General features: G+C 40.5%; 1 protein-coding gene across 1 annotated transcript in view; it reads left to right on the top strand.

Moving 5' to 3' along the window:
- The window catches only part of UNC5C (unc-5 netrin receptor C), a 334,341-nt gene that overhangs the window by 291,866 nt on the left and 30,450 nt on the right, over window positions 1-12,025 (top strand). Inside the window, exons 10-11 of the mRNA XM_081960098.1 lie at window positions 1,050-1,394; window positions 4,106-4,193. Coding sequence (XP_081816224.1) covers window positions 1,050-1,394; window positions 4,106-4,193 — 433 coding nt within the window. The remainder of the gene's footprint in view (window positions 1-1,049; window positions 1,395-4,105; window positions 4,194-12,025) is intronic.

Genomic DNA, 12,025 nt, shown 5'->3' with positions numbered 1-12,025 from the left:
TCCTATCTGAGGAACACTTAACCATGTTCTTCACCCATAAGCAGATATCATCTGGAAAAACAACAGGCTCTCACCTGTAAAAGTGAATCTTCATATGTGAAATGCCTTACTATGACTGTACAAATTATCGATCACATAATTTTGGCTGCATGCAGCAGCTTAATATTTTGAAACATTTTCAGATTTCAAGGTCCGCAGCCAAACCTATACCTCAGTCATGATTTAGTGAAGCCTTTCCTGACTAATAAGGGACACAGTGGCTCAGTGGCTAAGATGCTGAGCTTGTCGATCAGAATGGTCGGCAGTTCAGCAGTTTGAATCCCAAGCATGAGTGAGCTCCCATTACTTGTCCCAGCTTCTGCGAACCAAACAGTTCGAAAGCATGTAAAAATGCAAGTAGAAAAATAGGGTCCACCTTTGGTGGGAAGGTAACAGTATTCCATGAGCCTTTGGCATTTAGTCATGCCGGCCCATGACCACAGAGACATCTTCGGACAGCGCTGGCTCTTCAACTTTGAAACGGAGATGAGCACCGCTCCCTAGAGTCGGGAACGACTAGCACATATCTGCAAGGGAAACCTTTACCTTTTCCTGACTAATACCGTGTTTCCCGGAAAATAAGACAGGGTCTTATTTTCTTTTGATCCCCGAAATAAGCGCTTGGCCTTATTTTCGGGGAGGTCTTATTGTTTTTGAGGTGCAGGAGGCGGTGAGCATGGTCATCTTATGTCTGCTGCTGTGTTGCAATATTTTGGGGGAGGGCTTATTTTAGCACATGCTCTCAAAAGCCCGATTATCAGGCTTATTATCAGGGAAGGGCTTATTTTCGGAGAAACAGGGTAGAAATTACCTTTTATCGGTGGTTTATGAGCACATTATTTGTTTTAAACAGCAAATGTTCAAAGTTGCCCTAGAAGGCCAAGTTGAATATGAAACTCTGAGGGTTTTATTCATATCAAATCCAGAGAGGGCCTGTTGGGGATGCTGTTGTTGTTAAGGCCGTAGCTTCTTGATTTTAATGTTGCATTTCTTCTTCTTCTTTCAAACAGATCTCCTAGCGGTTCCCCCTGACCTTACTTCTGCAGCAGCTATGTATAGGGGCCCGGTCTATGCCTTGCATGACGTCTCTGATAAAATTCCCATGACCAACTCTCCAATCCTGGATCCACTGCCCAGCTTGAAGATCAAAGTTTACAATAATTCGGGTGCAGTCACACCCCAGGATGAGCTGTCGGATTTTTCATCCAAACTTTCTCCACAGATTACCCAATCCCTACTGGATAATGAAGCATTAAACATGAAAAACCAGAGCCTTGCGCAGCAAACCGATCCATCATGCACTGCTTTTGGGACCTTCAATTCTCTTGGGGGTCATCTGATTGTACCTAATTCAGGTAAATTATTATTTATAGCCATTTGCTTTTAAATAACATTTCTCGTGTAGTTCCAGAGTTGTTGGAGGTTGTTGGATTTTTCCCCCTCTAGCAAAGGTTTGGGTCATTATTGAAAGCTGAATCCTACATTTAAATCAGAGAAATATTTTTCTCCCATTAGATTTTACTTGGCTGTTATACAAATTCTTCTCACTAACTTCTTACTTCTTCTGAAGGAGAAAAATGCAGAACTCTGAGTCATTGCCGTCAGATAGAGACCTTCTACCGTCAACTTATTTGAAGTAGGATGTTGAGCCCTTTGGCTTTTTATCTTTCATGTATCACAATTAAAAAAAGAAGGAAGAGGGAGAAAACTTTGAAGTTCAAGGCAAAAAGAGTTCCGTTGTCACTTGACATAAAAAGAGCAAACTAATTATATGAAAGAAATCCGTTCCAAATTTCAATTTGTTTCCTCCAGCTCAGTAGGAAGGCAGATGTTTATAATACAATAGTTCTTTCTCTCTGCATTTGCAACCTCAGAATTTTTTAATTGATACATTTAAAGATAAATGAACTCTTTGGAGGTCAAATGGGGGGCAATAAAGAAGAAAATCCATTGTGCAATTAAATTAATTATCTTCCATAATTATAATGACCATTTGCAGGTATTCCAGTAAACTTATTTGTGTGTGAAGTTCTGTCTCCACATAAGCAATCAAATCATGCTAGGAAACAAACAGAACAATATAAATCCTTACAATACAAGCAACATGGTTAGTCATAAATGAGAGGAGTTACAGTAGGTAATAGGAAGGATGAGAGGAAGAATAGTAATACAGTCTTAGTAAATACAGTGTTGACAGTGTTGTGGGAATTAGTTATTTAGCACAGTGATGGCATTCGGGGAAAAACTGTGGCAATATGTCTATGGAAATTCTCAGTCATCCATGTCATGGTTGTCCCAAAGGTGTTTTTTCAAGAGGCAGCTCATAGGGTACAAATAAGCAATCGGGAAACAATCAATTTGACACAAAACAATGTAGCAATAGCACTTTGACTTACATACCTCTTCACAGTGCTTTACAGGCCTCTCTAAGTAAGTGTACAAAGTCAGCCTGTTGCCCCCAACAATCTGGGTCCTCATTTTACCAACCTCAGAAGAATGGAAGGCTGAGTCAACCTTGAGCCAGTTCAGATCAAAGGAATCAAAGTCCTGGCAATGTGAATAGAGTTACTCTGCAATATTGCATTCTAACCACTGCACCACCACGGCTCTTATTGAACTGAAGTTGGACTGAAGTTCTTACCAGACTTGGAGAGACTTGGGGACTTTCCCATACAGGAGGGATTTTAGACAGAGAAGGTGGGGAATATCCAATGTATTATAATCTTTGTTAATTAATGTGCTTATGTGCTCTGCTGAGACCATGTAATAGTATGTATATACAAAACATAGCAGGGCAAGACCAACAGGTCATGGTTAATGCTGAGGGAGTCCTGTTGATGTCAGAATCTGGATGGTCATGAGGACATCACCTAACCACTAGCAAACTCTCTGCCTGTTTATCTCTCTGTCTTGGAGCTTGCAAACATTCTCATAAGTATATATTGATCAGGGAGGGTCAATGGGATAACACATCATTTTCCTCTCATCATACAGATGCTCTTACCATTTAGAATATCTGAAATGGAAGGATACCAATGGAAACATTATTGGTTCCTGAACTAAGAAGAATGTTCACAAGGAAAACTTTAGGATCCCTAAATCTCTATGGAGATTCTCAGTCATCCAGGTCACGGGTGTCCCAAAGATGGTTTTTCAAAAGGCAACTGGATTTTGTTTTTCCTTGAAGACGTTTTGTTTCTCATCCAAGAAGCTTCTTCAGTTGCAAAAACTGAATGAACTGAAACTGAAAAAACTTCTTGGACGAAGCGTCTTCAAGGAGAAACAAAGCCCAGTTGCCTTTTGAAAAAGCACTTTTGGCATGTTTAGCATCCCAACCACACCTGTCTAAAGGCTTCCTCTCAGAGGAGAGGATCTGGGTAGGGATTCTAGACCTAGTTGAGAGATTTTAACAATACCCTTAATTTTGCAGCTGCTGAATCTTAAATGATTACAATTTAATTGCATTTTGACAGCATACTTTTACAGGCTGGGTTTTAAGTTTCAATCCAATAAACATTCCAAGCTGCTGGCAATACAAAAATGTTAACGAATATTCCCCATTCTGTAACCAAACTTACATTCGTTCATCTAAATGGTGAATAATGGCCAGATAAAGCTGATTTATCCTCAGGAACAGGAAAGAGACTCCTGTTGTTTCATGAGCAATGTTTCTTTGCCCCCTTTTTTTTCCAAGTTTCATTAAATAAGAACTGCCAAGAACAATGATCCCATTACTACTGTTTGGAATAGTAAATGCAACTCTTGGCTTTTCCCTCCTCATTTTTACAATCTGAGCAGCAGTGCAACCATCTGCTCATTTCTTAAATAAAACAAAAGCCGTTTCAGACTCCGAGATGGCAGAAAGCAAACACTGAGGCACCACCAAGTCAGAAAACTACATCTATTAAGATGGCTGCAAAAATCCCATTTTTGTTTCAAGAGTCTGGATAAAATGCTGTCAATCTCCAAAAAGCATATTATTCAAAAGGTCAGACTGTCTCCCCCCCCTCTTCTCTTTTATTTGCTTCAGCTTTTCCTTTTTCTTTTTTGCCATCTTGTTCTATAGGAGTAAGTTTGCTGATTCCTGCGGGGGCGATTCCTCAGGGGAGAGTTTATGAAATGTATGTGACGGTTCACCGAAAGGAGAGCATGAGGTAAGAAGAGATTCTACTACTTGCATTTGCTTGAGTGCTCGCTGAAGGGAGGAGGCCGCTTGTGCTAACGGAACCTTCTGATCAGCATATCTGCTTGGATCGAGGCAAGGCTGAGGCCGTAAAACGGTTTGCGAGCAAACTGAGCAGCCTTGCTGAGGAAATAAGGCATCTTCTCTATGATCTGAGACAGGAGCAAGTGATGAAATCTTTCATTCGAGCTGGGCTTTTTTTTTTATTTGTCAAATTTAGGCACCACCCATCTCACTCACAGTGTGATTTTAGACCAGGGGTGTCAAACTCAAGGTCCAGGACACAGATCCGGCCCATGAGGTGCTTAGAACAGGCCTGCGGGGCCGTCCTGGGAACAGCAAAGGACTGGCCCGTGATATCTCTGCCAGCAAAAATGGCGGTCAGGAGGGCCACATGCAGCCCTCCCAGCTCCTTTTTCACTAGCAGAGGGTTGCAAGAAGCCGTCGCAGCTGAAAACGGAGCTCAGGAGCCTGTTTTTGCTGGCAGAGTGCTTGGGCCACCACAGGGACGCCTGACATGAGTGACATCAAGCTGGCCATGTCCCCCACCTCCACCCCTTGAGGTCAAACACAACCCTGATGCGACCCTCAATGCGAGTTTAACATCCCTGTTCTAGACACTTAATTGAACAGCTGGAGTAGTTAATAGCTATTTGGGAGCAGTATCAAAATAAAGAAGGGAAGTCGCAGCTATAAGGGTACCATTCCCCAGGCTAAGGGGAAGAGTGGAGTAGGATGGTATTCTTTATCAACCAAACTTTATATTCTGCATCTAATTTTCTTACATATATGTTGTCCTTAGTTAATGACAGTAATTGGCACTGACGTTTCTATCATTCCGTCATAAGGTTGTAAAGCATAATGTTACGTGACTACATTGCTTAGTGACAGCACTTCTGGCATTCCTCATTCCTGTCATTAAGCAAGGAGTGCAAGTTTTTAAAGGAGTGAAAGGAACCAGCAGTATGTGGCAGCAGCCAAAAAAGACAACGCATTAACAGAGAAATTGAATCAAGGTCATGTGACGTATTAGTAATCGCTCTATAAAGCCTTAGTAAGGCCACACCTGGACTACTGCGTCCGGTTTTGGTCACCATACTATAAAAAGATATTGGGCTCTAGAAATAGCACAGAGAAGAGCAACGAAGATGATTAGGGGCTGGAGGCTAAAACATATGAAGAACAGTTGCAAGAACTGGGCATGGCTAGTCTAGTGAAGAGAAAGACCAGGGGAGACATGTTAGCAGTGTTCCAATATTTGAGGGGCTGCCACAGAGAGGAGAGGAACAACCTATTTTCCAAAGCATATGAAATCCAGACAGGGAACAATAGATAGAAAAACTGATCAAGGTGAGATTCAGCCTAGAAATAAGGAGAAATTTTCTGACTTTGAGAACAATCAACCAATTGAACAGCTTTCCTTCAGAAGTTGTGGGTGCTTTATCATTGGAGGCTTTCAAGAAGACACTGGACAGTCACTTGTCAGAAATTGTATAAGGTCTCCTACTTGAGCGGGGGGTTGTACTAGATGGCCTACAAGGTGCCTTCCAACTGTCTTATTCTGAGCATCTGAAATAAGACTGCATGAATGTAAACATTGAATAGAGTGTCAGGAGGCTTACAACAAGCGAAGGAATAGTTGCTGCCAGAGAGGGGAGGGTAACACACAAGCGGCATCCTGAGTATGGCAGAGCTGGGGATGACTGCTGCCAGGTGGGGAAGACTGACCAGAAGGAATAATGCTTGCTAACTCCCCCATTGACTTTGCTTGTGGGAAACCGGCAAAGAAGGACTGTTGACCTTCCTTGCTAACTTTGCTTGCAGAAAGCCAGCAGAGAAGGGCTTGTAATCTTCCTTGCTAACTCCTCCATTGACTTTGCTGGTGGGAAGCCAGCAGAGAAGATTGCAAAGAGCAATCACATGACTGCAGAATGCTGACACCGTCGTAAGATCGCAATCATGTGACCATGGGATGCATGAACCACAATGTCAGATTCGGGTTAATGTCAGGGTTCCAAATAGCATCCAAAAGTAAATCAGAGTCCAAGGCAAAGTATTGCTCAAAGTTCCAATTTATTAAGACATATGTTGGCACATCTGGGAAAGCCCAAATCTGAAAGCTTCCAGGTTTTCCCCACCCAGTTGAAAGTTCAAGATTTTGCCCCCGCACCCACAAATCCATCACATGGCCCAATCTCCCACTGCCATGCTGACAGTTCCACCCATCCAATTCCGGGCAGGTGCAGAGGTGCAAAGACAAAGGATGACCTTGGCTTTCTAGAAAGAATTTTGTTATGGATACTTAGCATCTAACTCCATACAACCCCACCCCCTTCTCATTTTCCCACAATAGAAAAGGGCATAGTAGAATAATAGCAAGTGTGGCAGGCCAAAGATCCAAGAGAAATATGGCTGCAGGCCTGAAACACAGTATTGTTGTAATTTTGAAAGATAACTGAACAAGTATTCATTGAACAAAGACTACTGAAGGTGATGTGTGTTTTGCACACTTCTTTTCAGTTTTGGATCCAAAAAGCCCTGCATTCTGATCTGATCATTTCAGTTTTCACTTACTTTCTCCAGTGGCAGCCTGGTCTGCTCTCAGCTGCAGCTAGACACACTTCTATAATCTGATAATCTGTTCTCTTATCCCTAAACTAATTGCTTCAGAAAATTAATTAAAAGAGAAATATGTCACTTATGTTTTAGAAACAGGGAATTATAACAAAGATCTATTTGCCAGTTATTTCATAAAGTACTATTACTCCCTCCATCTTCATAAGCCTAAATTCCAAGGCAGGTCAAATTTTAAATAAATGACGTGCCTATGTCTATTGCAGGAAGGTAGGATCAGGCCCAATTTTATTCAATCCACGTCTAATAGGTCATTGCAGCTACAATTTCTTCATACTCAGCTCACCCCAAATGTACCGTGACACAAATACACTGTTGATTGCCTGTAGTGCACATTTGGCCTTGTGCTTTTCCCCTCTGCTTTTGTAGTGACAGCTTAAATAAAAGCACCCATTTTGCTTTTAAGAAACAAAGATTGGCTTTTCAAATGGAAATCACAACTATAGTGTTAACTTGGTTACTGTCTCTTAAAAAAGGATCTAGTAGAGTTGCAAAAGAGCAATCAAAGCATGGGGAAATCAAAATGTTCAAACTTTTTTTTTCACTTGGATATAGGATGCTAAGGAGATATATTTAATCAGAATGTAGCTAGAAGTCAACCCCCTGCTCAAGTGGGAGACCCTGTACCAATGATGGTTAATCTTTTCAGCAACGAGTGCCAAAATATCTGGAAGTGCAGCTGGCAACAACGTTCGTGCCCGCAAAGGGGGCTCTGCATGCCACCTCTGGCACGCATCCCAAAGGTTCGCCATCATAGCCCTATACCAGGGTTGTCCAAACTTGGGAACTTTAAGACTTGTGGACTTCAACTCCCAGAATTCCCCAGCCAGCCTGGCTGGGGAATTCTGGGAGTTGAAGTCCACAAGTCTTAAAGTTCCCAAGTTTGGACACCCCTGCCCTATACCATTTCAGATAGGCGGTTGTCCAATCTTTTCTTTAAAACCGCCAGTGATGAAGCACTTACAACTTAATCAGTGGAAGGCAAGCCGTTCCATTGGTTAATTGTTCTCACTGTTAGGAATTTTGTCCTTCATTTCAGGTTGCTCCTCTCCTTGATTAGTTTACATTCAATGGTGAAAAGAGTAAGGTTCTACATTTAGGCAACAAAAATGGAATGCACAGGTACAGTATAGATGGTACCTCGCTCAGTAATAGCAACTGTGAGAGGGATCTTGGAGTCCTAGTGGACAACCATTTAAATATGAGCCAGCAGTGTACAGCAGCTGCCAAAAAAGCCAACACAGTCCTAGGCTGCATCAACAGAGGGATAGAATCAAGATCACGTGAAGTGTTGATGCCGCTTTATAATGCCTTGGTAAGGCCACACTTGGAATACTGCATTCAGTTCTGGTTGCCACGATGTAGAAAAGATGTGGAGACTCTAGAAAGAGTGCAGAGAAGAGCAACAAAGATGATTAGGGGACTGGAGACTAAAACATATGAAGAACGGTTGCAGGAACTGGGTATGTTTAGCTTAAGAGAAAGAAGGAGTAGGGGAGACATGATAGCAGTGTTCCAATATCTCAGGGGTTGCCACAAAGAAGAGGGAGTCAAACTATTCTCCAAGGAACCTGAGGGTAGAACAAGAAGCAATGGGTGGAAACTAATCAAGGAGAGAAGCAACTTAGAACTGAGGAGAAATTTCCTGACAGTTAGAACAATTAATCAGTGGAACAACTTGCCTGCAGAAGTTGTGAATGCCCCAACACTGGAAGTTTTTAAGAAGATGTTGGATAGCTGTCTGTCTGAAACGGTATAGGGTTTCCTGCCTAGGCAGGGGGTTGGACTAGAAGACCTCCAAGGTCCCTTCCAACTCTACTATTGTATTGTATTACATCCATTGTTTCTTGTCTTCCGTTCTGGTGCTTTGGAAAATACCCTTCTTCTTTGTGGCAGCCTCTCAAATACTGGAATTCTGCTATCATGTCACTCCGCAGTCCTTCTTTTCTCCAGATTGGCAACACCCAAATCCTGCAATCATTCTTCATATGTTTTTGTCTCCAGACATTTAATCATCTTAGTTGCTCTTCTTTGCACTTTTTTTCCAAAATCTATCTAATACAGGATAGATCAGGGGTGTCCAAACTTGGGAACTTTAAGACTTGTGGACTTCAACTCCCAGAATTCCCCATGCTGGCTGGGGAATTCTGGGAGTTGAAGTCCACAAGTCTTAAAGTTCCCAAGTTTGGACACCCCTGGGATAGATATAGTGTGAGCTGAAAGGGAAATGTTTTTATCTCTGAAAATATTGGACTCAGGGCAATGTATTGAAACTACATGCAGAATAATTCAGGAATAACGCAACAATTTCTTTGTCCTAATTTTGTTTACCGTTTATGCCGAGATTAAAAATAAAAATAAGTGTTATAACACATAGGTTTTTTGTTTTATTCTTTTTGGTCTTGTTCTTGGTTTAGTGTTGTTCGTTTTTCATTTTTATTTTGAGTTATTGTATTGTACTGATGTTTTAAATGGGTCACTTATGCTAGATGGGAAATCATATAAATGTAACACAAATATAAATAAAGTTAAATATGCAATTTGCTGCCATATGGCGTGATGATCATCAATCTAGAAGGTTTGGAAAAAAGGACTATACAGATTCATGTGAAATTAGGCTCTTACTTTTAATGACGAATTCTAGATTATTAGTAGAAGGAAACGACATAAATTTAGAGGCATCAGCTGGATTGGGGAATTTTTTAAAAAGGAGACTTAAGGATGACAAAGAATAGCACTCTCAAAAACGTTGATGGTTTAGAGCGGGTGTCAGCAACCCGTGACTCTGAAACCACATGTGGCTCTTTCGTCCCTCTGCTGCAGCTCTCTGTTGAGTGATCCCACCATGTTTCCCACAGAAAAGGAAAACACCAAGGGCCACAAAACCTGGGGGACTGGGAGGGTCATGTGTGACTGGGGGGAGTGAGTGACAAAACTTGGGGGTCATGCGTGACTGGGGAGTCATGCGTGACTGGGGGGATCATGTGACTGGGTGGGAGTGAGTGACATTGAGTTGGCCACGCCCACCCTGGTTTTGTTTTCTTTTTTGTGGGAAATGGGTCCGAATGGCTCTTTGAGTGTTTAAGGTTGCAGACCCTGGTTTAGAGTTTCACGATGCACAGTCTGATGATGAATATGTGTCAAATGTGGAAACAACATTACATGTCATGGCTCATTATGCTAAATCTTCAGGACTGGATTGTAAGATGTATTTACATTATTTCCATGAAATGTATGTGTTCTCCTGAACACCATATAATCTTGTTTTGCTGTTTTCAAAAAAATAGTTTTGAGACCAGGATAATTTTGCAAGTTCAGTTGGCCATCTCTGGTATCATCCTATCTTGTATAAGTATAATAATTTTCCTGAAAGGGTATCTGAAATATGTTTAGGCTTATGGGTTTTCTGAGTGCATTTTTTGGCAATAGTAGATTAAATGGATCCAGAAAGCATTTCTTGTGTTATGAACAATGATAACAATAGACATATATATGTACTTTCTTGGCCAAAATTACATTGAGTGTCAAATTATGGAAGTCTCAAGTAGATGACTAATATCAGATAAATAAAGTTTTGTTCTAATTATCAAGAACACATAACAACAGTTGCTATTATAATATCTTCACATTTCTTTTTTTAGTTCTTATGTAAGGTAGATTTTGCTATTGGTGCAGTTTGGGTTGGGGGTTTTTTTGGTGGGTTTTTTTTTTGCCACCTACAATAATCTGGCATTGTTCTTTCAAATGAATATTTGTTATCAGAAAAAATAATATATTTTTTTAAAAAGTACTGAATCTAGCATATGGCATTTCTGGGCAAAAGAAAGTAGTACAAATGTAGGATTGGTGGAGGCTGCCCAAAACATTTTTGATCATGCCAATTTGGAGAAGATAATACATTTGTATAAACATTTGCATGAAGTAAAACTTCAGTGAAATACCACAAAGTTTAAATTTTGCAAAGTACTCAACAGGTCTGGAAGGATAACCATCTGCTCCCGTGGTTATTCGTCTCAATTCTTTCACTCTATATTCTTTTTTCCTCCCCTTTAAATTCTGTGTTAATCAAAGTATAGTATTTTATTCCAGCAAACCAAATAATTGGCACAATAACAAAGAGGACACAATTGAAATAATGAAATCTGTATGTCGCTCAGAATTATATATACTAAAAACTTCTGCAAGCATACTAATTGCCAGCATGGCTTTCCCTGTGGAGAACCCAATATTGTAATTTAGATTAGAGAGAATCATTAATAGCGTTCTCAGAAATCATAACTACAGACACCAGGTTCCTTGGGAAAAGTCCTAATAACTGTTTACTGAGCTTGATTTTCTAGATGAATGCTTAATATAGTAATGATGCCCTCTAGGATAAATACATAGGAAAAAAATGATTCCTACCAAGTTTCAAGAGATGTAACATAGGTAATTGTAGTACATAAGTGAATGTCATCTTAAGTTGTACATGACATTCACCACATATTTCTGAGGAACCAACAGCAGATCAACGATAAACCGTTCCCTGCCCATTAAAAATTTATTCTGGTTTATGCTCTTCAAGAGAAGCAATGTCATTGCTGGAGTTCAAAGCTGTTATTTCTTAAACTATTGTCAATGCATTCTAATGAGAATAGTAAACACCACCCAGAAGTTTGTGGAATGAATAACCTAAGTCATTAGTATATGAAAATGGGAAGCGGGGGTCATTAAAAATCATGGAGGGACACAATAATAACAGTTGATGTGTATTTTTAATACACTTTTCAATTACACTGAAGATGCACTTTGACATTTCCTGATACTAACTGCATTTAACATAATCCTAGATTTTAGCCTGCAAACAGGAACCAGCCTAGAATAACAGAAGATGTTTTACATTTTTCATCTCAATCTACTGTTTTGACCATTCTTAAATCTGTGTTGCAAAGTATGACTAATGCACTATCAACAGCATTGCAATATTTAAATGGCTTATTAGTTCTACTGTGTTCTGTGTCTGGTAATGAATAGGTATCTATACAGAAACTGCAACATTTAATGGCTCATTATGGCTAAATATGTTAATGAATTAAGTTCGTTTCTCTCTCTCTCTCTCTCTCTCTCTCTCTCTCTCTCTCTCTCTCTCTCTCTCTCTCTCTCTCTCTCTCTCTCTCTTCCTCCTCCTCC

Source organism: Natrix helvetica (assembly GCF_964273705.1).
Source record: "Natrix helvetica genome assembly, chromosome: 7".
Taxonomy (NCBI): domain Eukaryota; kingdom Metazoa; phylum Chordata; class Lepidosauria; order Squamata; family Natricidae; genus Natrix; species Natrix helvetica.
Note: the sequence above shows the minus strand (reverse complement) of the source record. Positions and strands in the feature narration are given on the sequence as shown.